The following is a 26,220-nucleotide window of genomic DNA, read 5'->3' on the forward strand; positions in this document are numbered from 1 at the left end:
TTATTATTTTTGAAATTCTGGGGTTATGAATTGGGTTTATCATGGTGTAAACATTTAGTTTTCCATAACTGACATAGTTTTTCATAGTATTACTACGTAGTTTGACATAGTTATTCATAGTAATACCAATTTGTTTGACATAGTTTTTTATAATATTACTGCTTAGTTTGACATAGTTATGCATAGTAATACCAATACAAATCAAAATACAAGCAATTTAGTTTAAAGTAGTTTTACCAGTAATACAAAATCCTAACACAAAAGCAGCTTTCTAATGTAAGTTTATGAATAGTTTTATTGTTATTCTTTTTGAATTTCTGAGTTTATGAATTGTTTTATTGTTATTATTTTTGATATTCTGGGGTTATGAATTGGGTTTATCATGGGGTAAACATTTGGTTTTCCATAACTGACATAGTTTTTCATAGTATTACTACGTAGTTTGACATAGTTATTCATAGTAATACCAATTTGTTTGACATAGTTTTTTTTTTGAATTACTGCTTAGTTGGAAATAGTATTTCATAGTAATACCAATACAAATCAGAACACAAGCAATTTAGTTTAAAGCAGTTTTACCAGTAATACAAATCCTAACACAAAAGCAAGTATCTAATGTAAGTTTATGAATAGTTTTATTGTTATTCTTTTTGAATTTCTGAGTTTATGAATTGTTTTATTGTTATTATTTTTGAAATTATGGGGTTATGAATTGGGTTTATCATGGTGTAAACACTTGGTTTTCCATAACTAACATAGTTTTTCTTAGTATTACTACGTAGTTTTACATAGTTATTCATAGTAATACCAATTTGTTTGACATAGTTTTTTTTATTGTATGTACTGCTTAGTTTGACATAGTTATTCATAGAAATACCAATACAAATCAAAACACAAGCAATTTAGTTTAAAGTAGTTTTATCAGTTTTTCAGAGTATTACTACGTAGTTTTACATAGTTATTCATAGTAATACCAATTTGTTTGACATAATTTTTTATTGTATTACTGCTTAGTTTGACATAGTTATTCATAGTAATACCAATACAAATCAAAACACAAGCAATTTAGTTTAAAGTAGTTTTACCAATAATACAAATCTTAACACAAAAGCAAGTTTCTAATGTAAGTTTATGAATAGTTTTATTGTTATTCTTTTTGAATATCTGAGTTTATGAATTGTTTTATTGTTATTATTTTTGAAATTCTGGGGTTATGAATTGGGTTTATCATGGTGTAAACATTTGGTTTTCCATAACTGACATAGTTTTTCATAGTATTACTACGTAGTTTGACATTGTTATTCATAGTAATACCAATTAGTTTGACATAGTTTTTTATAGTGGGGACTGCTTAGTTTGACATAGTTATTGGGTAGTAATACCATTACGAATCAAAACACAAGCAATTTCGTTTAACGTAGTTTTACTAGTATTACAAATCTTAACACAAAAGCAAGTTTCTAATGTAATTTTATAAATAATTTTATTGTTATTCTTTTTGAATTTCTGAGTTTATGAATTATTTTATTGTTATTCTTTTTGAATTTATGGGTTTATGAATTGGATTATTGTTAGATTTTGAATTTTGGGATTTTCATCATTCGGTTTATGCAGAACTATGGCTTACACCATGATTTATTGATCAAACAAATGCATGAAGAACTGATTACTAATTCTAAGTAGATTGTAAATCTGAAGGAGATTTTGGCCGGTATTGACAAGATTTTTGCTTATGGAAAACCAAATGTTTAGCTAATCTTTGTTAGTGGGTATTTGTTAAACCTATGAATTTGTTTTAATTACAATGTTTTTATGTCTTTGTTTTCTAATGTAAGCCCCCACAATTTCAATCAATGTTTTCCATGTATTTCTAATTAAGAACATAATGTTTATGCTTAATTTGGCATAGTTTTTCATAGTATTACTACGTAGGTTGACATAGTTATTCATAGTAATACCAATATGTTTGACATAGTTTTTTTATAGTTTTACTGCATAGTTTGACATAGTTATTCATAGTAATACTAATATGAATCAAAACACAAGCAATTTAGTTTAAAGTAGTTTTACCAGTAATACAAATCCTAACACAAAAGCAAGTTTCTAATGTAAGTTTATGAATAGTTTTATTGTTATTCTTTTTCAATTTCTGAGTTTATGAATTATTTATTGTTATTCTTTTTGAATTTCTGGGTTTATGAGTTTGGTATTATTGTTAGACTCTTTGAATTTCTGGGTTTTCATCATTCGGATTGTGCAGAATGATGGCTTACACCATGATTTACTGATCAAACAAATGCGTGAAGAACTGAAGACCAATTTTGATGAGATTGTAAATCTGAAGGAGATTTTGACAGGTATTGGCAAGATTTTTGCTTATGGAAAACTAAATGTTTAGCTAATCTTTGTTAGTGAGTCTTTGTTAAACCTACGAATTTGTTTAACTAGAATGGTTTATGTTTTTGTTTTCTAATGTAAGTCCCCCCACAATTTCATTCAATGTTTTCAATGTATTTCTAATTAAGAACATAATGTTTACTTTAGTTTGACATAGTTTTTCATAGTATTACTACGTAGTTTGACATATTTATTCATAGTAATACCAATTAGTTTGACATAGTTTTTTATAGTATTACTGTTTAGTTTGACATAGTTATTCATAGTAATACCATTACGAATCAAAACACAAGCAATTTAGTTTAAAGTAGTTTTACCAGTAATACAAATCCTAACACAAAAGCAAGTTTCTAATGTAATTTTATGAATAGTTTTATTGTTATTCTTCTTGAATTTCTGAGTTTATGAATTGTTTTATTGTTATTTTTTTGAATTTCTGGGTTTATGAATTAGTATTATTGTTAGAGTCTTCGAATTTCTGGGTTGTAATCATTCGGATTGTGCAGAATGATGGCTTACACCATGATTCATTGGATCAAACAAATGCCTGAAGAACTGAAGACCAATTCTGAGGAGATTGCAAATCTGAATGAAATTTTGGCAGGTATTAGCAAGATTTTTTCTTATGGAAAACCAAATGTTTAGCTAATCTTAGTCAGTGAGTCTTTATTAAACCTATGAATTTGTTTAACTAGAATGGTTTATGTTTTTGTCTTCTAATGTAAGCCCCCACAATTTCAATCAATGTTTTCCATTTATTTCTAATTAAGAACATAATGTTTATGCTTAGTTTGACATAGTTTTTCATAGTATTACTACGCTGTTTGACATAGTTATTCATAGTGATATCAATTTGTTTGACATAGTTTTTTATAGTATTACTGCTTAGTTTGACATAGTTATTCATAGTTATACCAATATGAATCAAAACACAAGCAATTTAGTTTAAAGTAGTTTTACCAGTAATACATATCCTAACACTAAAGCAAATTTCTTTTATATTTTGATTTTTTTCTTCTTTTTCCTATTGTTTTTATTCTTTTTCATCGTCTATGATTTTCATTTTATCCTCTTCTTTTTTAACTATGTTTTCTTATTGTTTTTCCTAATTTTTACTCTTCTTCTTCTGAATAAAAAGTAATAATTATAAACAATGTGTGAATTAATTAAGTCATTAAATTTAGTGTTAGTGTTTTTCTTTTTCTTTTATTATTGAATGAAAATAATACTATTTAAAAATGTGTGAATTAATTAAGTCATTAATTTTAATTTTTTTTTTATGTTGATGTGGACACCTTAGATGGAGAGAAAACTCTCCCATTATATAATAGATTTAGTGGATTTATTGGATCCTATATTTTCAGAACTTGATTCCTTCAAATGTAAAAATGTATGTAGATTTGTGAGATTTCAATGGGGATATGTAAATAACCATTACATTCTCAAATAGTCTAATTTGTCAAACAAAAACCAAAAAAAAATTGTTGAAATGTTTAGACTTGGAGATTATACAAAAAGAAAATTGTTGTGCTTTTCAGCCTTGTTTTGAGAGTATTCATGATTTGTTGAAAATATTGATGTTTACTTTCCTTTGGGCTTAATTGAACTACAAAAGTCCAATTCTTTCGATTTTCCATTTGGAAAAGTCATTTGTGCCCTTTTGAGTCCACGTCACCGTCTTCCCAATTTCTTTGATTTTCAGGTCACTCATCTTCGATTTTAACATGTTCAGTTTTCATCAATCAATTTCGGAAATAGACTGAATCCAATTAAAGCTTGTCCATGCTCAGATCCGGTCTTGCCTCGTTAATCGTCGATGTCAATTTGCGGCGCACTTTACGTCCATGCGCGCCTTTTTCTTTCCCGGCGCATCTTAGCCGTTCCTCACGCAGCATTATTACTTCCCGTTACTCCTCCCATAGAGCTCTAAGGTTTCAGATTCAGAGATGTCACTACCGCCTTTCCTCCTTTTCTTCCTCCTCTTCCTCTTCGTCGGAGAAAGGCGGACCATCGTCGTCTACCCGATCGGGCCTCGTGTCGGGTATGGGTCAAGACGACGCCGTCACGGCGGATCGGAACAGTTTCAGTGGTCACGGTGAGCTTGATGATGAAGACAATTCTTCGCCGCCGCAATCATCTTCCAAAGTTCTTACATTGCCCACCGTATTAACCCTTGGTCGTGTAGCTGCCGTTCCGCTTCTCGTCGCAAGTACGGTAATTTGTAGGAAGCAATTGTTCTGGATTCGAAATTTGGTATTTTTCAAGCGCACATAACATTTTCGGTGTGTCTTAAGATATAAGCAGCTGTGTCTAAGTAGATATTATGATCCTTTCTGGGTCTGTAGAATCATTTCGAGAGCTCAATTTTTTTGTTTTGGCTTTTTATTTGGTTCATGAAGATAATTAGACCCGCCATCGAATAAGCTTCCCTATGTTTTATCAATCGTCTGGATTGCAATACTTTTAAGCTATAATTTGTGGGAAAGTTTAAAGTTTTATGAGATTGTATTCCATGCAAAACTGTTAATTCTCTTGTTTTTTGCTTGTAGCCTTTTACGTTGATAGTTGGTGGGGAACAACTGCGACCACAGGCATTTTCATTGCAGCGGCCATTACAGACTGGCTTGACGGCTATATTGCGCGCAAGGTACTTTCTTTCTACCATTCTGTGTATATTTCCTTCTTCTATATATGTTTAAACGGTGAGAATATCATTTACATTTCAGATGAGGTTAGGTTCTGCGTTTGGTGCATTTTTGGATCCAGTTGCAGATAAGGTGTGCAGAATTGTCTTCCGTAACGACCCCTGTGGTTATTTGATTTTCTTAATTTAAAGCTTCAATAAAGTGGAAAGTAGATCTATGGAGACTAGATTCACGTATTTCTGATTTATATCTTGGGTTTTCAGCTTATGGTCGCAGCTACATTGATCTTACTGTGTACAAAACCTATCGACGTAGCTGTATTAGGACCAGTTCCATGGTTATTGACGGTACCTTCTATTGCAATCATTGGTAGGGAGGTAAGAAATGTTGAAAAATTTGATTGTATTCCTTCACTTGCAGAATAAGTAACATGTCTTTAACCATAAAAAATACATTTTGTCTTCACGTAGATTACTATGTCCGCAGTAAGAGAATGGGCTGCATCTCAAAACGGAAAGCTTTTAGAGGTTAGTTGAATCACCAAAATATATCTCTGATATTGTAATAAGTAAGAGCTTTTTTTTGTTTGTTTCTGTTCTTACTGAATCATGAGATGGCATTGATTGATGGTTGTGTAGGCTGTTGCAGTCAATAACTTGGGCAAGTGGAAAACCGCCACGCAGATGACAGCATTAACCATACTTCTTGCAAGCCGGGATAGCAGTGTTGGATGGCTCGTAGCTTCTGGTGCTGGCTTGCTCTATGTATCAGCAGGACTATCGGTTTGGTCTTTAGTCGTTTATATGAGGAAGATATGGAAAGTACTACTGAAGTAGTAATTAATCTATCGGTTTTGTTCTGCTTTTGACCTGCATTTGGATATACGCAATCATGGAGAGGGTCTCATCTGTACAGGAGCACAAAACTTGAATTTGGATCTTCTAAAGAAGTGAATTTGTTATTTTTCATTTTCAGAACCATGAAAATACACGATAGAACTGGTTATCGGGTAGACTCAAATGCAGATTCTTTCTAGCATTGAGATGTAGCTTTCTTAGACACAATTGAGTTTGATTTCTTTTCTACTATAAGCATGGTTTGATTGATGCATTGCATGTTTCTTGGGAAGTTAAAAAGGTGTCTCTATATACATGTTTCCGAAGGAAAAAGTTTCTTTTATTTCTATCGTTCACAAAGGGTGAAACTTATGAGAAAAACAATCTAAAAAGAGACTTAAAAAAAGAACCAAAACATATCAACCTATACGCTCTAAAGAAAGAAAAAAGATAGAGACAAAAGCACGAGAAACAGACGCCTATACATTTATTGTTATTTGTCTATTGGACTAAGAAATCATTATATGAGAAGTCAGGACTAGAGAGGAGATCGAAATGCTTGCTTCCAAGCGTGTCTTTTAGTATTGTGATCTGACCTTCCTTAATGAGTGTGTCCTCTTCCAGTTTCTCTACCTTGTTCTTCAACATCTGCTTCTCTGATTCCAATTCCATGTTTCTCTTTCTGCATTCCTTCACATCCATCCACATCTCTTCTCTTTCCTCCAACACTTTTGGTAAGTTAGCTTTCATGTTAGCCAAGTCTTTACCAGCTTCCTCAAGATTGGTTTCAAGCCGGTTTATGTTCTCGTCCTTCTTCATCATCTGCAGCTTGAGGTCTTTTAATTGGTGGGTATTTACTGAAAGGTTGTCTAAGACGTTTTGGATTTCACATTGTAGAACTTCGTTGCCCCGTACTCCTGCTGCTACTTCTGCTTGCAGCTGTTCGATTTCTTCTTCCTTGGAATACAGTTTTTCTCTTAATAAACTCGTGACTAGACTCTCTGCTCTCAGTTCAGCTCTCAGGAATTTCTAAATCAGATAAAAAGGTGAATCATTTATAGCATAGATAACACACGTAATAAAGCTAGCAATGGAGGATATGAAAATGAACAGACTCACCTCCACTGATTGGTTGTTTGGCTCGCTAGGCCTAGCAGCGGCTGAGGAAGATGATTCTGAATTTGATGTCATCTCATTGGATTTCTCAAGCAGTAAGCTGGTGACAGTCTGCAAACTCCTCTTCAGGCTTTCAGTTCCACGGCGCATTCCATGAACTCTCATCTCAGATTCTATCAGAAACTGCTCACTCAATCCATTACTCAATGATTGATAAGACTCAGGGAAGTGAGCTAGTTTCTCTTCGATGAACTTCAGAAACTTATAACATAGCTGCGTGCTCTCGTTTAACATTATGAGCCCTTGGTCTTGCAATAGGCATACACGCATCTTCAACTCATTGTCCAGCTTGATGGTCGTAATCTCCACTTCTTCTCCATTTCCTTTTACTCGATTCAGCAGACAAATATTATCACGACGTAGAGACTCAACTTCGAGCTTCATTGATTCCACCTCCTTTCTAAGTGAAAGCTCAACCCCTGCCAATCTTATTTGTTCTATCTGTTCACGTTTCTCTGACGGTTGCTTCTTAACTTCCTCTGAGAAACCATCTCTAAGCCCCTGAATTGTCCTCTCTTGTTCTCTGCAGGTTCTTAGAAATCTTGTGACAGACTTGTGTAACTCCCTGCATTCCATGTCCTTCTCTTCAAAGTTTCTTTTTAAGCAATCAAGATCTTCTGTAGTACCAGTGTAACTATCTTGTACCTTGGAAAGGTTTTGCATAAGATACACGTTTTCTTCACGCAACTCCTCTGATGTTGCACTCAACTCCGTTACTGTCTCGTCCATACGTCTTATCATATCGATGCGTTCGGTTTCCTTTTCATGGAAAGTCGATACTTCTCTCTGGAGTGAGACGTTATGCTCGGCAAGATCTCTGACACGCTCTCTCAGCCTCTTCTCCTCCATCTGGAAACTCTCTAGCTTTGAAGTCCACTCAGTTGACCTTCTATCAAGCTCCTTCTCCAGTCCAAACTGTAACTCGCTCTTCTCTTTTTCTAGTCTCTGTATATGTAACTCCATATCAGCCTTTGCCCGTTTGATTTCTTCCCTAGCAGAGGCCCTCTCATCCATTTGTGATCTCAAGAGACTTAAAACCTCGAAAGCCAAGCCTACCCTCTCTTCTTGCATTTGTCTAATATCCCCAACCAAAGATGATATATCAAAGTCACAATCTGATAGGAACTTCTGCTCCTCCAGTTCTTCTGAAAGCAGCTTCACTCTCTTCTCAGCTTCTCTATACTTCTTTTCTAGCTCGGAACTAACATCACTTTCCTTAGTGCCCACATGCATGTTCAACAACTCCTGGTGCTCTGCGTTGTCATATTCATCCACCGATTCTTTATGTTCAGCCAATGGAAGATTGACGAAACCATCCAAGCTTGAGTCAAGTTTGTTTCCACCTAAGACATCTTGTACTCTGATCGACTCGTAACTCAACGGCTTTAAGTTTTTGTGAGCATGAGAGAGTCTTTTAATGACGCTTCTCGCAAGTGAACGAGGCGATACATCCCTCAAACCATTTTCCGCATAATCAGTGGAAGAGAAATTCAGGCGAGTACCATTAGGTTGTCGTTTGTCTTTGACAGTTGTAGTATCTGATGACAGTGGTGAAGGGCTTTGAACTCGCGGTGGAAGCCTCCTTCCTTTGACGCTCCCAGAGAGATTACTATGCGGGGAATGCTTACTCCGTTCTGTATGCTCTTCTCCATCAATGTAACGGTCCAAGACTTGGCTCGAGACATTACTAGAACAAGTTGACAAACTTCCAGATGAGTCATGTACTTTGTACATGTGACTATGTTCTGCTTTTTTACATTGTCTTTCCGGAGTAAAACATCTGAAACTGAAACGTACAAATGATCAACTACCAAGTTTATAAAGACAAGTCAACACAACAACGTCATAAAAGACCAAAGCACAAAACTTTACCGAGATGAATGATTTCGAAGTCGATGATGGTTGCTTCTAGTAGCATTAGTTGGATCATTTGAGGAAGTTGCTCCATCAAGGAGAAAAGCTGCGGAAGAAAAAGAACGGCTTCGTCTAAGAGCTTCATGACCACCATATTCTTCACTCTGAGGCTTCATAGAAAGACCCTTTGGACAAGTTTCTGATTCTTTTTCCCGGCGAATTTGTTTATCAGTTCCATTACCAGATGACGACGATTTGAAAAAGAAAAGCTTCTTCATTGGTGTGTATGTATCTCCAATATCAAACAAGACAAGCTGGAAAGGGTACTACAGCAAAAAAAGAGTAAGAAAAAAGTTTCCTTTATTTTTTAGCACAAACAGGTGCATAGATAGAGACACTGATTTGATTGCTACATGGATGGATTAGAGACAGTAATCATGAAACAAGAGCAAAGTTTTAACATTTGTGAAACACAAAATGTTTTCCTCAGAAAGCGAATTAATATCAAAAACAGAGCAGAGAGTGTGTGCCAAAGTGAATCCTACTTAAACCACTTGCTCGATGAGAATCATTCAACTAACGTTTTTTTAGCTTGACTGAATGAGATATGGTTAAAAATAGAATCAAGATCAAGATCGCCACAACTTTTGTTTTATATAACGAAATTGTCAGAGAGCTTCTGACAGATCCGCAAACAGCGAGTTGTTGTAACTGAGTAAAATACCAAACTACCCTTGAAACCATTCACTACAAAAACCCTAGAAAACCCACCAAGTCGAATATTTTCAAAGGTTTTGTTAAAGTTGAGCATCGAACCTGAGTCCGTGCGGCGGAGAAACTGAAGAAGAAAATGTTCGGCGAAATTACGAACAATCAAAATACAAAAAACAACCTTATGAAAATGATTTCATGAAATCACTAATATTTCAAAATTCAAACGAAAAACAAAACAAAATGAATGTCCAGGGAATTATCAAGTTACCAGAAACAGAGAGATTCTCCAGAACCGAGTATCGAGAAGATGGAGGGAGACTCAATCAAGCAAAGAAGAATCCAAATCCGAAATGCAGATTTTCTGACGGCGTTAGTTAACGTCGACTTCAGGCTTTTACGAAGAGGCGTTAAGTCTTTTCCTTGAACAAGGAGTCGAAAGGACAAGTAACGACAAAACGGAGGGCGTTCACCGTAGATAGAGTATCTATAAAGGGGTATTTATGGAAAGTAGACTTCCGTCACTTTTTAAATTTTTTAACTTGCGACAGATAAAGCCATCCAGAGGAGCGGCCCGTTTGATTTTTCTTATTGTGGGCCCAATTTGTGTTAGCTGTTTGGTAATCAAGCATACTCGATATAGTTTGGTTTCTGCCTTTTTCAAAAATAAAAATGATAATTAATAGTGAAAAAGGATAATTAATTAAATAATCTAATAATAATACATATATAATAAATCTGTGGGATTCTTCTGCAGTTGATTTTAGGTTTTTGACAGTAAGATGCATTGATAAAAATTAAAAAAGTTACTGTTATAGTAACGAGGTGGAATATGAAAACTTTAGTAGATTTCTATTGATAAATGGTAGCATTTTTTATTATTTCTAATTTGGATCTACTAACAAAATAACTAAAACTGATCAATTTATTTATTCTAATTAATAGGCTCATAGAATTTTAAAACCAATTTAATTCAAAATCAAATACATGTCAAAAATATGTAAGACTAAAATATGGCTCAACTAAGAATTTTATTATCCCATTTGAACACATTGTAGAGAAGAAAAAAAAGGACACATTGAAAAAGTAGTAGAGTAAAGAGAAGACTGATGACCCACATCACAAGTTCACAACATAAACATTTTTCTTACATACATACCAATCTTATTGAAAGTTTCATTTAGTCGACATGATTGGCTGATTTTATTGAGATAAATAAAAGGGTTTTTCACTCGGTGATGGGCACAACAGTGACTCCGACACCGTAAATAACATCACAAGCTTGTCCATAGAACCCGACGATCTTGTGTCCGTTCTCCCCGAGCGTGAACTTCGTACCGGAATCCATTCCAAACTGAGTTGATTCCCTTTTGTTCGTCTTGAACATAAGAGAGATAATCATTGGTTCCTCGACTCCAAAGATTTTATCGTAGTAGCCTTCCACAGCCGTGAGATATTCACCATCCTCAAGCAGAAACTGAAAAAATGCTCAGAAAAATACAATTTAGTGAAGTAGTTGAAACAAAAAAAAAACTTTGTTGTTTGTCTATGGAAATGATCACCTCTTCAGCTCCGAGTAATGTCTGCTTCCCATGGTCATCTCCAGGTACCAAGTCTGTTCCCTTAATGTACTCAAATTTGACAAAGGACACACCATCGTTACCTTGTCCAACGTATATCTTCCTCACACCGTCGTAAACACCATCATCCCATGCAAGTCCTCCATTGCCACCTACTGATGGTAGTTTCTTGGCTGGAATCAAAGGAGTAGGAGCAGGAATAGGTGCAAAATATGCTCCAAGAGCATCAATAGCGTCACCTTCTTTTCCATGGAACCCTACAAGCTTAAGACCATTTTGCTTCAATACAAACTTCTTACCAACCTCATACCCAAAGAATGCTGTTCTCCCATTTGATGTTTCGAACTTAAGCGATGTAATGACGGTGTTGCGGAAAAGGATTGGACGATTATAGGTTGCTTCCACCGATTTGATGTATTCACCCGGGAAATCAAGCACAAACTACAACAAAATGCAAAAATTCAAGAAAGTTTATGTCACAAGAAATCTAAATATAGAATTGGTTTTAAGGGTTTTTGTGAGATAACTTCATACGAGGGCCGTTTCAAACTAAGTCATGTTCTTTTTTTTGGTATATATAGTGTAGTTACATGTCCAATTTCTATGCATATTTTAATTTTCTGAATACAAAGAAGTTTATTTATATTCAAGGACTAAAAACATATGTAAATATGTTGTTATACAAGTTCAAATATTAATAGAATTTACTGTATATCCAACAAGACGTATAACTTTTTTGAGAAATATTGAACCATTTGTGGATAAGTATAAGAAGTAGTAAGAAATTACCTCGGATGGTGTTTCTCCTTTCACCCCATGTTGACGTGTCTCCGACTTCCCACCTTTCACATACTCGGACTCTAAATAAGTGATACGGCAATTATCTTTACCAATGCGCAGCGTTTTAACACCGTCATAAGAAGAATCGTCCCAAACAGTCCCTTCTGTACCACCTTGGGCTTCCAGCTTGTAAAGAGGGGTCGACGTGTTGAGAGAGTCCAGTGCAAAGTATACTCCAAGAGCGTCGAGAGCATTATCCGACCGTCCATGAAACCCTACGATCTTCTTTCTCTGATTCTCCAAAACAAACTTTGTACCGTTCACAACTCCGAACAAGTTTGGCCCAAACGTTGGAGACGTTCTACCCTTTGAGGTCTTGAAGACGAGGGATGTGATCATCTCCGTGGCAAACAGAGCCACTTTGTTGTAGCTTCCTTCCACCGCTATGATGTGTTCATCAGGATATTCAAGTACAAACTATATGTGAAAATGCCATTTATTCAATCAAAGACATTGAAATAACACGAAATAAAACCCATTGCTCGTAGTTTAGTGGTTTGTTTAACACTAAATAAATCTATTGATGTAGAAAACTAAGAATGTGAAAAATGGAGAGAAAAAATGCAATGGAGAACCTCTTTAGGTTGTTGATTTATTGTCCCATATTCACGTGTTACCACTTCGCCGTCTTCCTTCACGTACTCGAATTTGACGTAAGTGATACGTGAGAGATCTTGCCCTACATACACTTTTCTTACACCCTCGTATACATCGTCGTCCCATTCGCGTCCTCCTTCACCACCGCGAATTGCCATCTTCTGGTACATCTTTGCCATTTCGAATCTTCAAATCCTGTAAAATGAAAAAAAAAAAAAAATCAAATCCAATAAAGTATGCACTATCTTTTTTTTTTAAAAAAAAGGGCCATAAAGTATGCACAATCAAGCTAAGATTCAGAAAAATGTTCAAAAAAAGGTGTAGCCTATTCATATACATCAAAATGGTCCAAGAATCGCAGACAGAGCAATCAATTGATGGTAGGGTCAATCAACTAATGGTAGGGTAACATTTATAACGTGATGTATTGATAGATCTATTATTGGTGTATTATATGAATCAATGAAGATAAAAGTATATTGTATAATATCAAACAAATATAGCGAACTGAAAATGCATCCACATACTCCTTTCTCACTGTTTTTAGTTTAGATATGCTACACTAGTTGCTCACACAGTCACATTCTCCCAAACATTCGTCTCTCTCATAAACTTTTTGTGAGACAATCTCTTAAAATAGTCAAAGATATTCATCTTTAGAATATATATATCCAGTTAATTATCAGAATATAGATTAATGGTACTTAATGTACATGTTTAGAAAACTAAATTTGTGTATATACATATATATACTATATACATCTAGATTGCGGAAACAAAACAAAATTTCTAATCTTTATATTGGGAACGACTCCTATAATTAAAATTGTTGGCTTCACAAAATCACATATGTACATATAACGGACAATCATAATCCAATGAGGGCTACAAAAAATTGCAAACAGCTACTTCAAAACCATCAAAAAAAAAAAGATGAGAGAGAGAGAAAGAGAACCAGTCAGTTCTTGAGCTCTGATTGAGAATGAAAGAGATGAATTCCTGTGGTTTTGGGTGTTGAAATGTGGTATTTATTGACACTCTTTGGTTAGACACGTTACCACGTTGGTCGTTATTATTAGAGTATTATTATTTTTTTGTCACGTTGTTTCCATCATCAAAAGTATGTTGTAACCAACTCGTGATTCACGAGGGATTATAATATTGCAATAATTTATATTGAGAAGAGTCCTTAAAGAGCTCAATAATAGCTGCATCCAACTTGTGATCAAATGCAGATACTCGTGAGTTTAGTACAACAAACAAATCCTTCTCTTCTTTTCTCTTTGAATAAAAGTCCATAACGAGCCCAATAATATAGTCATCTCTCTGAATCCTCCTATCTTCTGTGGGTAGGAACACGTGATTTGGGATGCAGCATAGAAAATGAGCATTGGCCCGATGCTCAACATTGTAAACGACACAATATTTTCTTAGTAACTTATAAAAAAAAAAGCGAGATAAGAGGAAAGAGGCATGATGTGAAATGAGAATTCGAGAGACAATAGATTCACGGATTACAATGAAACAAGGCATATCTTTCAATGATGTACTGACTACTATATTGACTCCAACACACACACACCACACACACATCTGCAGGTGCTTTCAATGATGACTTCATCGCACCCACACGGAGTCATTAGACATTTTCTTTACATACTCGGAGAATTCTATTTTTGTCAACTAATCCTTTGTAAAACAATTGGACGATATTTAAGCTGTTATGAGGAAAACAGAGTCATCATCCTATGACAAATACACGTAAGAAAACAATCTGCAAAGCTTCAAAAAAGTTTCAAGATTTGTTACCCGTTTTACGATTTCTTCTCTAACACGTTTATGAAAATCCTAGGTTTTATTAAGATGATCAGCTAAAGCAAGGGAAACAGAATTGAAAAAAAAAAAAAAAAAAGATTCTTCAGGATACGATCAAGAGTCATCAAGTTAGTGAGTATAAAAATTTAGAAATATTACCTGAAAATTTCCATAACTTTTCATCTTGATCTCGGAGTAACCTTCCCATGAATCCCACTCCTTGTTCGTGTTGAGCAGCCAAGAACAAGATATACATGAAATGTGGTTTATTTTTAAGACAATTTGTAAACTATAATTTAAACTGACGTTATGATATGATATCTCATGATTTTTTTTTGTTTTTTTGATAAACGATATCTCATGAATTCCGTAAGACAAAATTTTATTTGATATCAGTTCAGACAAAATTAGATATGTGTTTACTTTCGGAATACCAATTTCAACATCGAAGATATATTTTTAACCCAAAAATTATTGCAAATCTTTTGAATTATGAGCAAATTTTTTTACGTTATTACGTTTACAAAAAGGCAAACGTTGTTTTTTCCTTTCTTACGGATTTTCAGTTTTCACTAAGAAAAGGAAAAAAAATTCCCAATTTCAACAAGTATTTTGACGTAAAAAAAAAAAAATCCCAATTTCAACACTACAACCCGACCCGGACAGACTCGACCCGAACCGACCCGACCCGCCACGCTAGTTTACCGTAAAAATTTGACAATCTTCGTCTCCGGCACAACAAATTGTTTTTCCTCGGCCAGATTCCTCGATTTTCTCCGTGTTCTGTAATTTGGATAGATTTGAAACTCTCTTTGTTGTTCCCTTGATTTATATTTTTTATTCGCCTTCTTGTTTTTTTTTTTTTTTGCTCTATTCGTTTCCTTTGTTATCTTTGTTTTGGTTTGATCTGGAATCCTGCTCTACTATACTATTTCAATTCGATTCTTCACCGGCGGTATTCTAACGAAGAAGACACAAATTGGAGCGTCACTGGTACAAATTACTGCTCCTCTTATCTCTATTGTCTATTTAGGGCTTTTCTATGGTTTTTTTATTGCCTACGAACTTAGTTCTTCTGCTTGTGTTACCGAAATCCGAATCGAAAGTGAGTCTAATCGTATGAGATGATGTTTTCTTTTTTTTTTTTTTTTTGTTGCAGGATGTTTATGGTAGAATGAATCAAGGAGGGAACACTCAGGCCGCAGCTCCACTGGACCCTAATTCCATTGAGGTAATCTCTTGTGTCCTTTCTTTCGTTTTTCTCCTTTATATGCATTATTTAAAATCTAGTCAAGTGATAGTTTATTGCATTGGGTCTCCAATTAGTATTTGTGTTTGTGTTGTTGCGTGAATTGGATTTGGTGATTTTTGTTTGCTGTGGTGGTAGTTCCAAATTATTTGGTGCTTGTGATCATCTTCTCTTTGCTGTAATGGATGGTTTTCACTAGTAGTTTACCATTTACAAAACAGTTCAAAGATGGAAAGTACTTTGTTACAACAAATTCGTTTAAGTGTTTGGTTAGGTTAAGAACTTAAGACACTTCGCTGTTGATCATTTACTGCATGAAGTTTGTCGCTTATTATGTTTGAGGTTCTTTCAGATCGACTTGAGACTGTGAGAGGTTTTAAGCATCTCAAGTTGCAGATTTAGTCTTGATATGAGAATGACCTTTCTGTTTGTTGTTTGTCTATGATTCTTATAACTTTTAGACTTTGTTTTTGTAATTTGTTTTTGCTGTAACTGAAGATTGCCAGTGCCATATGGCGGATAAGTATTCAGTTTTGCCACTACTAACGCTTTTTATGTTTTCACAGAAACGATATGGTATTGATGGAAACCAAGGGCAGATATCTTCATATCAATACTCAACTGGGTCTGACGGTGCCCCATGGACAGCACAGAGGGTGGACAATCAGGTTGTGGAGAATGGGAACTATTCAAATTCAAACTATTACCATCCACAGCCTACAGGGCCAGCCTCAGGAAATGTGCAAGAAATACCGAATACTGCATCCTTCACTAGCTCAACGACGTCTGGAACTGCTAATGTGGCACAAGATTATAGTGGATATACGCCATACCAGACCTCTTCTGACCCACACAACTATTCAAACACGGGATATTCCAATTACTACAGTAGCTATCAACAGCAACCTAGCCAGTCATATTCTCAGCCTGTAGGGGCGTATCAAAACACAGGTGCTCCTTATCAGCCTATTTCCTCATTTCAGAATCCAGGATCTTATGCTGGGACTGCAAGTTATTCAGGAACTTACTACAATCCTGCTGATTATCAGACTACTGGAGGTTACCAAAGTACAAATTATAACAACCAAACGGCTGGAGGTTACCCAAATACAAACTACAGCAATCAGACTCCTACATCAAACCAGGGAAACTATACGGACTATACATCAAACTCATATCAAAATTATACACCTGACGCTGCTAACACTCATAGCTCCACTACTGCAACTACAATACCTGTACATTATCAACAGAACTACCAACAGTGGCCAGATTATTACAGTCAAGCAGAAGTACCCTGTGCCCCGGGCACGGAAAAGTCTGCCACTAGTTCATTTAGTCAGAGCTTTCCAGTTCCTGGTGTTACCAGTGAAATGCCTGCTTCTAATGGTCAGCCTGCTCCGTCTTATGCCCAACCTTGGAGACAGGAAACCAACTCCTCCCAACCACCTTCTCAGCAGGTTCAGTTTTTACTTTCATGAGGGCGTAGAGCAAATTTGTGTTCTTAAGCTTATATGACTAATGCCTTTTTCCTGCTTGTGGCTTATTGAGAACATGTTTTTTGTTCTCCTGATAAATTAGCTAAGCAATACTTGCTTGAGTCAATTCTTAGAACATGTTAAGTATAGACGTGGTCACTGATTGCTTTCTTTCACTAGAGTCTTTTTAATTGGATATCCTTATTATGAAAACTAAGTAGTCATTTTCATTATTTTCTCAGCCTGGTGCAGCGGTTAGTGCCTCTAATGATGCCTACTGGATGCATCAAACACCAAACCAGCAAGCTCATTATCCTGTTCCTCCGCAAAATCATTACCAGAGTCCTCTGGAGACGAAACCCTTATATGAGACTCCGTTTCAGGGGCATCAGAGACCTACATATCCTCAAGGAATGAACTCTCAGTCTTCCATTCATCAGGCACCGTTAGGCTATCGCCAGCCTACTCAGACAACACCGTCAGTGGATACACCAAGGGTAAGCAAAGTACAGATTCCAACTAACCCTAGAATTGCTTCGAACTTGCCATCAGGTTTTCCCAAAATGGATAAAGATAGTTCAGGAGCCGGTGCAACCCAAACACCTGCATATGTTAGTGTTTCAATGCCAAAGCCGAAAGGCCACACCACTGCTATGCCTGAGGTAAGGCTCCTTTTTTCAATTCTTTATTACCTAATAAGTGAAGTAGACATTAAATGTTGGCCACTATAAATTGTATATTGAGTAAGTTCTCTTTATATTGACATTGGAAAAAAATAATCTTGTTGCTTGTAGCCTGGAACCTTCCCCAAATCACTTCGTGGGTTTGTCGAGAGGGCTTTTGCACGCTGCAAAGATGATACAGAAAAGGCATCTTGCCAGGCCGCCCTGAGGGAGGTAAATATTGGCGCACTGTAGTTACACTATTTTAGCATGATAAATGGTTCTTTCTAGTTACTCATTGTGCTCAGCTTAATGTTAATGCCAAATTCGAATGAACTTCTTTAACTTGATCGTCGGAGTAAATATGTAGTTTGGTTAAGATGTTTCATGCCATCTCTTGGAACAAGAATAAATTCATTTATTAGAATACCATATTAACTTGGGTTGCTTTGCATGCTGATGCTTATTTTTGTATTTTAGATCATCACCAAAGCTACGGATGATGGTAGTCTTAATACTCGGGATTGGGATACTGAGCCTCTCTCAACTGTCCTGAGCACACATATGACTAACACTGAGTATGGCCCTGTTTTCCTTCCTTATCTCCAGCCTGCATAATATGTGACTTTCGTTCTTTATAATATGTTTGGATTCATATGATTTGCTACTAAGTTTTACGCTGTGCTGCAGGTCGAGCTGTACTCTTATTTCTTCGTTCCAAAATAAGAGCCCAATAAGACGACCCAAAAGTAGATGGGAGCCGGTACTGGAAGCAAAACCATTTGTCAAGTCAGCTTCAACTTTCAGCAGTGGTGTTAAGTTTGGAGGTTGGAATCACCAAAATGAAATTAACAAAAAGGTTAACATTCGTTCCTTATTATTTATTTGTGTAGGGATGCTGCTACGGGTGATAGTGATTATACATTTATTTATGTCTGGTCAAAGGAAATGAAAAGAAAGCATTTAGTTGTCGGTTGAATTTTTATTTAGCTGTTAGAAATTCTCGTCTTGCAATCGACTGGTTCTAATAGAAACATTTTGCAGAACTCTGAGAGTTTTCAAAAGGTGGATGCTGTCACTGGCTTCAAGCCAACTTACTCTGGGCAAAATTCTGCAAAAAAGAGTTTCCAGCGGCCTGTCAAGCGACAGCGTTTTTCTGGTGGTGCAGCTACTGCCATTGATGATGAGGCATCTAGTGATAGTGACAAGGATTTGACACCTTACTATTCCAGCACAATGGCACTTGCTAGTTCTGCCGAGGAAAAGAAGCGGCGTGATAGTCGTTCCAAGCGTTTTGAAAAAGTTCAAGGGCACGGCCGAGGGAATGATACTCCTAAACCTAAGAATGTAAATGTTGGAAATTTGCAGTCTAGAAGAGCCACTGCACTGAGGCTTAGCAGAGATTTTGATGAAAGTGGCAGCAGAGCTGTGGAAGACATTGACTGGGATTCACTAACTGTTAAAGGAAGTTGCCAGGAAATTGAGAAACGTTATCTCCGTCTTACTTCTGCACCGGATCCTTCCACCGTAAATATCAGTAACTTATACCTAGTAATCTTTTCGACACCCAGACTGATGTTTTTGATTGACTTGTTTGTAACCAAACGGCTTTGCAGGTAAGGCCAGAGGATGTGCTGGAAAAAGCTCTGTTAATGGTTCAGGATTCTCAAAAGAATTATCTCTATAAATGTGATCAGCTAAAATCTATTCGCCAAGACCTCACAGTACAACGGATACACAATCATTTAACAGCTAAGGTATATTATTGAGTCCCAATGTTGAGGGTTGTTGCATGTAGGATCCATTTCCTGGTGGGAGGTTTATCCTAGTTACAGGACATGTAACCCAACGAGCTTGTTTATGATTGTTTCATGTGCAATGTCTATTTCAGGTTTATGAAACACATGCTAGATTGGCTTTGGAGGCTGGGGATTTACCTGAGTATAATCAGGTTGGTACGCTAGCACAGATTGTCCATATTGCTGGATAGAAATCATTCAGATTGTCGAGATCTAATCCGGTTGAAAATAGTTGTCCTTTTTTCCTAATATATACTTATATAGAGTACTAACCACTGCGAGATTGAGATCCAGGGAAATTCTTCCCAGCTATGCAGGGAATTTGATAGTGATAGAATAGTTGAAATCATTTCCCGGTTTAGCTGTTGGAAAACTACCTGTTGAGTTGGGCCTGTAGGTTTAAAATCAGTACAGTAGAACTTGAAGAATGATTCTGACTGCCATAGCTGGGAAGATGCTATAGATATAATGGTTAGAGTAAATCAGAGAGAAATTCGCAAAAAGCAATTATAGTTCTGGTGACATGTTACGTTGAATTTTGGCTCCAGTTTGCATTGATTTTGCAATATAATGATGATGCTGTTTCATCAAGTCTTGTAGAATACATCTATTGTATATTCCTGAGGATACTTAATATAAATCGCAGGGTATTTGTAGTCTTGCTGAATTGGTTTTTATTTTTGTTACAGTGCCTGTCACAGTTAAAAATTCTGTACGCGGAAGGTATAGAAGGGTGCTCTCTGGAGTTTGCTGCGTACAGTCTGCTCTATATTACCTTACATTCTAACAACAACCGAGAACTGCTATCATCTATGTCCAGGTTAGTGCTTTTTAATTTACTTCTCTGGGCTCTGTTTAAGCATAGACTTTTCACGAGAAACATTGATAAATGAAAGTTTCGTGGGAAGATGAGAATAACGTTTGCTACAAAAGTTCTGTGAGTGGCCAACTGGGAATAGTAATGGAGTTATGAATGTTCACTCCACCTGTGTGATAGTTTTTTATTATTTTTAACTTATATTCCTATCAGTGTGAATAGGTTACTCCTTTTATTGGGGTGATATGCATGAGATTGAGTAATTTTGTGATCTCTGAAGTATCTTCATTGTTCTGTAGATTATCCGAAGAAGCTAAGAAGGATGAAGCAGTTAGACATGCTCTCTCAGTTCGTGCAGCTGTTACATCAGGAAATTATGTTATGTTCTTCAGACTCTACAAGACTGCACCAAACATGAACAGTTGCCTCATGGGTGGGGGACATATCACATATGTAAACTCGTTTGATATGTTTGAACAGTTTAATAGATGTGTAAAGAACTATTTTCATGTTTATTTGCAGATCTCTATGTGGAGAAGATGCGTTATAAGGCAGTGACTTTTATGTCTCGGAGTTGTCGTCCGACAATCCCGGTCTCATACTTAGTCCAAGTGTTGGGCTTTACTGGTGCTTCAAGCGAAAGTACCGGTGAAAAGGAGACCGATGGTATGGAGGAGTGTTCTCAATGGCTAAAAGCCCATGGTGCTAGCCTCATAGCTGACAGTAACGGTGATATGCTTCTTGACACCAAGGTAAGTCTTCTTTTGAATTTGCCAAAAGTTTTTGATGAGAAACGGGGTTCACTTTAATTCAAAGCCATATAAATGTCGAGTTCCTTATTCTCAAGATATGGATAGATGAGGACTGAACTTGTGTTATTTCTCGTGTAGGCGTCGACACCGAGTCTGTTCATGCCAGAACCTGAAGATGCAGTTGCTCATGGAGACCGAAATCTAGATGTCAATGATTTTTTTACGCGTACATGACGAAAAAAGAATTAATGTTTGTTGTGTAGTCTGATGGAAAAGAAAAGAAGCCAAAATGCCTCTCTGGCAATCATCATCATCATCATCATCATCATCTTTTGCCACACATAATCTCAGGTATGACATTTTAGGTTTATAATACTTAATAGGTGTAGGAGGTCTTTTGAAAGAGAAACCAAATGTGTTTGTAATTCGTTATTGTGAATATGGAAAAATCCTTATTCTTCTAAAGACTTTGAGATATCCAGCAATACTCTTTCTTTTATATAAATGAAAAAGCATTTTACATTTAAACGATTCAAGGAATTACAACAGAAAATACAAGTATGTTTTGTTTTGGGTCTCTTAGCATTCTTCATTTCCGTGTATTTTACCTCCTCTTGTTCTTGCTTCCAAGCAACAAACAGAAGTAAAACAAAACCCTAAAAAAGAACCCAAAAGCTACCGTGACAAGCAAACAATTCCATTTGCTCAGCTGAGTCACACCTTGCTGCGTCAGAATATCGGCACCAGTGGTCAAACACGTCGAGCTCGAAATCGTCGTACCGAGCGACCGGCTCACCGTATCGAGCAGCCTCAGCTTCATCCCTTCCGGCAATTCCCCTAACGGCGTGTTGTCGAAAATCTGAACACCTCTCACAAAACACTTGGTCGCATCAGAAAACTCGTTCTGTAAAACAGCTTCGTACGGATATTTCACCAAAGACAAGTAATGAAACCAAATCCAGTAATCTGGGATTCTGTTTCTGTTGATGAAGAATCCACTGAACAGCAAGAAATAAGCTAAGATAGCGACGACGATTGTGTAACCCAACATCACATGTGGAACCACTCCTGACAGAAACGTGACGAAGGAGCTTCCTGACCAAAAAGAGGCTAATATGATCAAACAGTAGAACAATAGGCCCATTGGGCCTCCGTCTAAGCCCACTGCCCAAAACGTCGTCGCGGCGAAGGCTATAGAGAGGAAGATGAGCGACGGGAAGGAGACGATGGCGTGAGAGAGAACGTAGGAGGATCTCCGGTAAGCGTTGTAAGCGGTTTCTCTCATGAAGATGTAACGTTCCTGGAGGAAAACTGGTAGTGCTTCGGCGCAAGTGTAGAACATTGTCGACATCGCGAAAGCGAAGAACCCTAGCCGCTCTTGAACTCCTTTAGGGGAATTGTCTAATCGCCAGAAGACGGTGGCTAAGATGAATCCGGTGATAACTACGGAGGCGAGTCTGATTCCGAATAGCTCTGGTTGTCTTTGAGAGTTCAGCATTGAGCGTTTTGAGAGAGTTTTGATTTCGATCCAGATCGGATTTGCGAATGCAGGCACGGCTAACGTCGTTGTCGTGTTTCCTCCACCGTGTGGAATAGCGGCGGATTCTCCGCCGGATACTAGCTTTCCTCTGCTGATACTAGCGGAGATTGCTTCTTTTAGGGTTAGATTTGGGTACGGTGATGCAGGAGGAGTCAGTGGTGGTTGACGGTTTTTCTGCTTTTTCATCTCTTGCCATTTTTTGTTGAATTCGACTAATCCTCTCGTTCCTCCGGCGGATCCTTCAAGCTCGCGGATTAGATCGAGTGCGAATTCCGTTCTATTCTCGTTCTCCGGGATTGGATTCCCGAACTCGGCGAAGAAACGGGGAAGACTCGCCGGAGATCCGCTGTAGACGGTGTGGCCGCGAGACAAGAAGATTAACCGGTCAAGCAAACCGAGAACTCTGTGACTCGGCTGGTGAATAGACATAATTACGATACTGCCACTCTGCGCAATCCTCTTCAACACTTTAACCACCATGAACGCACTCGTCGAGTCCAAGCCAGACGTAGGCTCATCGAGAAAGAGAAGAATCGGGTCGTGGATTATATCAATCCCGATCGAAACACGTCTTCTCTCACCACCGGAGATTCCACGGTGACCTTCGTCGCCGATAATCGTTTTAGCAGCGTTCCTGATTCCCAATTGATCAATCAAAGCTTGAACACGAAGTTTCTTCTTAGATTTAGGTAAGCTCCTCGGGAGGCGGAAATCAGCAGCGAACATTAGTGTTTCTTCCACAGTGAGCATAGGGAAGAGAAGATCATCTTGCATCACGTAAGCTGATATAACTTTGAGCATCCGAGATTGAAGAGTTTCTCCGTTTAGCTTCACCTTTCCTTTCAAGCTTCCTTTAGCAATCCGATTCGCCAATGCATCGATCAGAGTTGATTTCCCTGACCCGCTTGCTCCAAGAACGGCCATGATCTCTCCATCTCGAGTCTCGCCGGAGATGTTATCGAGAAGGGTTTTAGTATTCGGCCTTCCGGTTTGAGCTATCTCGGGATCCTCTGTTTTCCGCCGTGGAATGAGATTGCGGAACTCTAGTTTCCGGCTAATAGAGACATTGTAAGTGAGATTGTCGAAAGAGAGAACGAAAGGAACAGTACGCATGAGATCATCTTCGTAGTCACGGTTCATTGATTCGTGGACTGGAGTCTCGTCTCCAATGGCTACTTTCCTGACGTCACTGACGCTCTTCAGAAGTTGCCCTAAGGTGGAATCGGAAACGGAGGAGATGGAGTTGAGCTCCATGGAGTAAAAGTGCGGCGTATCGTCATCATTAGCTGCAACAATACGAGCCATTGTTAAAAAAAAAAAGACTGAACACTCTTCAGAGTAACAAATTAACCAACTTAATACACACTCATTGAAGTATTTCCTTGAGATACACGAAACTGTGTTTAACGACTTTAGGCTATCTCTCTCAAAGAAGAAGAAGAAGAAGAAACAAAAGTTAGTGAGGTTTCTTGAATATGTCTCTTTCTATGTATCTTACTATATGCTTATATAGAAGCGAGAGTGCATCAAAAGGCGTGTGTGTCTGTGTGAAGACACGACGGCTTTGATGTGAGAAATGTTATTAAAATGAAAAAGTCTTTGTGAGTTGCATGGGAAAGGTGTGTTAGGTTTATATTTTGACTGTTTGGATGTAAATGCAATTTTGATTTATTGTTTTTTTATTAGGGGAAGGTGAAGAGCCGACCTATGAAATCCAAAGTGCCCAAAAGTGGAAAGACCAAATACGTTTTCTTCTTCTTTTGGGCGGGATAACGATTAACGGAGTAAAGAAAATCGGTGGGCACATGACACGTGGAGATATGGGTTATAATTGACTTGGGAATTAGGTAATTAGGTAAAAGGTAGTATTTGTTGATCTAACATATAGATAGGCATGGGACGAGGACTTTCGTGTGTGTGTGTGTGTTTCCCATACTTGGCCTCATTAATGCTCTTGTTTTTCATAATTTCGAGTGAATGTTCAAATTCTGTATATAATGTAGAAGTGGTTACTCTGACAGAAAATTAGATTAATCCTTCCCATAAGAAAATGGAAGCAAATAAAGGAACTTATAAAAAGAAGGCTCATCGTTGCTACTATGATATAAGGTCACAAACACCATCTGGTCGTTACCTAGTTACTAGTTAGAAGAATCAGCTTATATATGCTCTCTTTTTTTTTTGTAGAGGAGTATTCTTAATTGCGGTTTAGGTAGTTGACAAAAAAATAGCGTTAGGTAAAACCAAATTTAAAATGTGAAAATGACAAACTTTCTACTATACATGATAGTCATAGCTTGGGAATAGATGATTGATGAGGTAGTTAAAAAGCGAAAATAAAATCCAAACAAAAGTCATGCAAAATTGATGCCCACTTGTGAATGGATTGTGCGTGTGTACTAGTATTAGTATATATACATACAAGGATCTAGGCATGTAGACCGATGTTTTATATTGGTCTATATATTTAACAGTCGGTCCAATTAAAACATTAACTTAATCTATAATAAATGTCTACAAGGCTAACTTAATCTATAACAAATATCTACAAGGCTATGTAGCTTAGCTACTTCACTTGCGCCGCGCGAACCTAATTAAAAGCCTAACAAAATGCCGGAAAAATCTTCAATCGCACATGGAACGTTTGATCGAGTGATCAGGTGATGAACGTAAAATAAAAGTTTCGAGTCAAGTCTCTCATAAACGATAAGTAAAAGCTTCGAATCAAGTCTTTTTTTTTTGGTAGTATGAGAGACCAGAAAAACTCTCTTATCTCGAGTGGCCAGACAATAAAGTAGTTGATATACCTATGTCTGATAGTTAAAAACAAAGACAAAGCTTAATTCGAAAAGTTAGTTGTTAATTTATGTTCGTAGCCTAATAAGCCACCCAAAAACTTATAATATGTCATATTCTTTTTTGGTTATAAATGTGTACACGCATGACGCATGTTAACATAACGTATGTGTGCACACATTACGTATATGGTGACAAACTGATATAGCCAACTGCAAGAATAACAATATTATAGCAAAATCACATATTGCAACCTCCTGGCGAAGTAGTTAGTTAAATGTTGCCTAATCGAATGAATAATCTGTCACACCTTTAAATAGTGAGTAGTGTGCCATGTTATATTTTTCTATATATATGACTATAGCGTTTTAATTGGTGGATCTGTTGGTACTTGTTAAACGTAATTCGAAATGCTATGTTAAATACCATGTTTCTGTGTCTTTTACTAATTTGTTACTGTACCGAGCCCAAATCAAGAGAGCATCCGTAGGTTTTCTATTGGTATCATATGTCGTCAAGTCATTTACATAAGGTTCGTTTTCATTGTCAAGGGAAAAAATGATAGTAAAATTAAACGAGAAGTCGAGAACTCAATCTTAACAAAAAAACAAATTATAGGATAAACTTTAGAAAATTAAAGACGTCAAAAACACATGGAAACATTACAAGCGATTGT

The 26,220-nt window shown here is 36.8% G+C and overlaps 5 protein-coding genes across 8 annotated transcripts; 2 read left to right on the forward strand and 3 right to left on the reverse strand.

The window, feature by feature from the left end:
* Positions 1-4,127: 4,127 nt before the first annotated feature.
* On the forward strand, positions 4,128-6,148 carry LOC18027271 (CDP-diacylglycerol--glycerol-3-phosphate 3-phosphatidyltransferase 1, chloroplastic). Its single transcript, XM_006411092.2, has 6 exons — positions 4,128-4,606; positions 4,947-5,044; positions 5,124-5,174; positions 5,306-5,419; positions 5,513-5,569; positions 5,681-6,148. The coding sequence occupies exons 1-6, from the start codon at positions 4,180-4,182 to the stop codon at positions 5,876-5,878; spliced, it is 945 nt and encodes a 314-aa protein (XP_006411155.1). The 5' UTR covers positions 4,128-4,179; the 3' UTR covers positions 5,879-6,148.
* Positions 6,149-6,211: 63 nt separating this feature from the next.
* On the reverse strand, positions 6,212-10,001 carry LOC18027272 (putative leucine-rich repeat-containing protein DDB_G0290503). 4 transcript variants are annotated; one of them, XM_006411093.2, is made up of 4 exons: positions 9,891-10,001; positions 8,927-9,234; positions 6,998-8,834; positions 6,212-6,907 (listed from the first exon to the last, which is right to left on the reverse strand). In XM_006411093.2, exons 2-4 carry the CDS (start codon positions 9,184-9,186, stop codon positions 6,380-6,382), a joined length of 2,625 nt encoding a protein of 874 aa, XP_006411156.1. In that variant the 5' UTR covers positions 9,187-9,234; positions 9,891-10,001; the 3' UTR covers positions 6,212-6,379. The 4 variants fall into 4 exon arrangements, with proteins under 4 accessions (XP_006411156.1, XP_024016874.1, XP_024016873.1 ...); XM_024161106.1 differs by having other exon boundaries at positions 6,212-6,835; positions 6,998-8,840; XM_024161105.1 differs by having other exon boundaries at positions 6,998-8,840.
* A 632-nt stretch (positions 10,002-10,633) lies between these two features.
* Positions 10,634-13,666, reverse strand: LOC18027273 (jacalin-related lectin 22). The gene is made up of 5 exons (XM_006411096.2): positions 13,592-13,666; positions 12,615-12,831; positions 11,989-12,456; positions 11,182-11,640; positions 10,634-11,096 (listed from the first exon to the last, which is right to left on the reverse strand). The coding sequence occupies exons 2-5, from the start codon at positions 12,813-12,815 to the stop codon at positions 10,848-10,850; spliced, it is 1,377 nt and encodes a 458-aa protein (XP_006411159.1). The 5' UTR covers positions 12,816-12,831; positions 13,592-13,666; the 3' UTR covers positions 10,634-10,847.
* A 1,523-nt stretch (positions 13,667-15,189) lies between these two features.
* LOC18027274 (SAC3 family protein A) lies at positions 15,190-21,736 on the forward strand. The gene is made up of 14 exons (XM_006411097.2): positions 15,190-15,444; positions 15,611-15,682; positions 16,267-17,160; positions 17,421-17,840; positions 17,973-18,074; positions 18,321-18,418; positions 18,531-18,699; positions 18,885-19,367; positions 19,457-19,597; positions 19,732-19,791; positions 20,329-20,459; positions 20,756-20,889; positions 20,979-21,208; positions 21,347-21,736. Exons 2-14 carry the CDS (start codon positions 15,626-15,628, stop codon positions 21,440-21,442), a joined length of 3,015 nt encoding a protein of 1,004 aa, XP_006411160.1. The 5' UTR covers positions 15,190-15,444; positions 15,611-15,625; the 3' UTR covers positions 21,443-21,736.
* LOC18027275 (ABC transporter G family member 1) lies at positions 21,686-24,193 on the reverse strand. The gene has a single exon (XM_006411098.2). It carries the CDS (start codon positions 24,051-24,053, stop codon positions 21,813-21,815), a length of 2,241 nt encoding a protein of 746 aa, XP_006411161.1. The 5' UTR covers positions 24,054-24,193; the 3' UTR covers positions 21,686-21,812.
* Positions 24,194-26,220: the final 2,027 nt, after the last annotated feature.

The sequence above is a fragment of the Eutrema salsugineum genome, unplaced genomic scaffold (assembly GCF_000478725.1).
Source record: "Eutrema salsugineum unplaced genomic scaffold, Eutsalg1_0 scaffold_10, whole genome shotgun sequence".
In the NCBI taxonomy this organism is placed as follows: Eukaryota; Viridiplantae; Streptophyta; class Magnoliopsida; order Brassicales; family Brassicaceae; genus Eutrema; species Eutrema salsugineum.

Coding starts and splice junctions, on each gene's coding strand:
- LOC18027273 (XM_006411096.2), bottom strand. CDS start 12,815: ATGGCAAAGATGTACCAGAAGATGGCAATTCGCGGTGGTGAAGGAGGA. Junction 11,641..11,988: donor AAGGAGAAACACCATCCGAG/GTAATTTCTTAC, acceptor ATTTTGTTGTAG/TTTGTGCTTGATTTCCCGGG. Junction 11,097..11,181: donor CATTACTCGGAGCTGAAGAG/GTGATCATTTCC, acceptor GCATTTTTTCAG/TTTCTGCTTGAGGATGGTGA.
- LOC18027271 (XM_006411092.2), top strand. CDS start 4,180: ATGCTCAGATCCGGTCTTGCCTCGTTAATCGTCGATGTCAATTTGCGG. Junction 4,607..4,946: donor CGTTCCGCTTCTCGTCGCAA/GTACGGTAATTT, acceptor TTTTGCTTGTAG/CCTTTTACGTTGATAGTTGG. Junction 5,175..5,305: donor TGGATCCAGTTGCAGATAAG/GTGTGCAGAATT, acceptor TTGGGTTTTCAG/CTTATGGTCGCAGCTACATT.
- LOC18027274 (XM_006411097.2), top strand. CDS start 15,626: ATGAATCAAGGAGGGAACACTCAGGCCGCAGCTCCACTGGACCCTAAT. Junction 17,841..17,972: donor ACACCACTGCTATGCCTGAG/GTAAGGCTCCTT, acceptor TGTTGCTTGTAG/CCTGGAACCTTCCCCAAATC. Junction 20,460..20,755: donor CTGCTATCATCTATGTCCAG/GTTAGTGCTTTT, acceptor ATTGTTCTGTAG/ATTATCCGAAGAAGCTAAGA.
- LOC18027272 (XM_024161105.1), bottom strand. CDS start 9,186: ATGAAGAAGCTTTTCTTTTTCAAATCGTCGTCATCTGGTAATGGAACT. Junction 8,841..8,926: donor CTTCGAAATCATTCATCTCG/GTAAAGTTTTGT, acceptor TGTACGTTTCAG/TTTCAGATGTTTTACTCCGG. Junction 6,908..6,997: donor CAAACAACCAATCAGTGGAG/GTGAGTCTGTTC, acceptor TATCTGATTTAG/AAATTCCTGAGAGCTGAACT.
- LOC18027275 (XM_006411098.2), bottom strand. CDS start 24,053: ATGGCTCGTATTGTTGCAGCTAATGATGACGATACGCCGCACTTTTAC.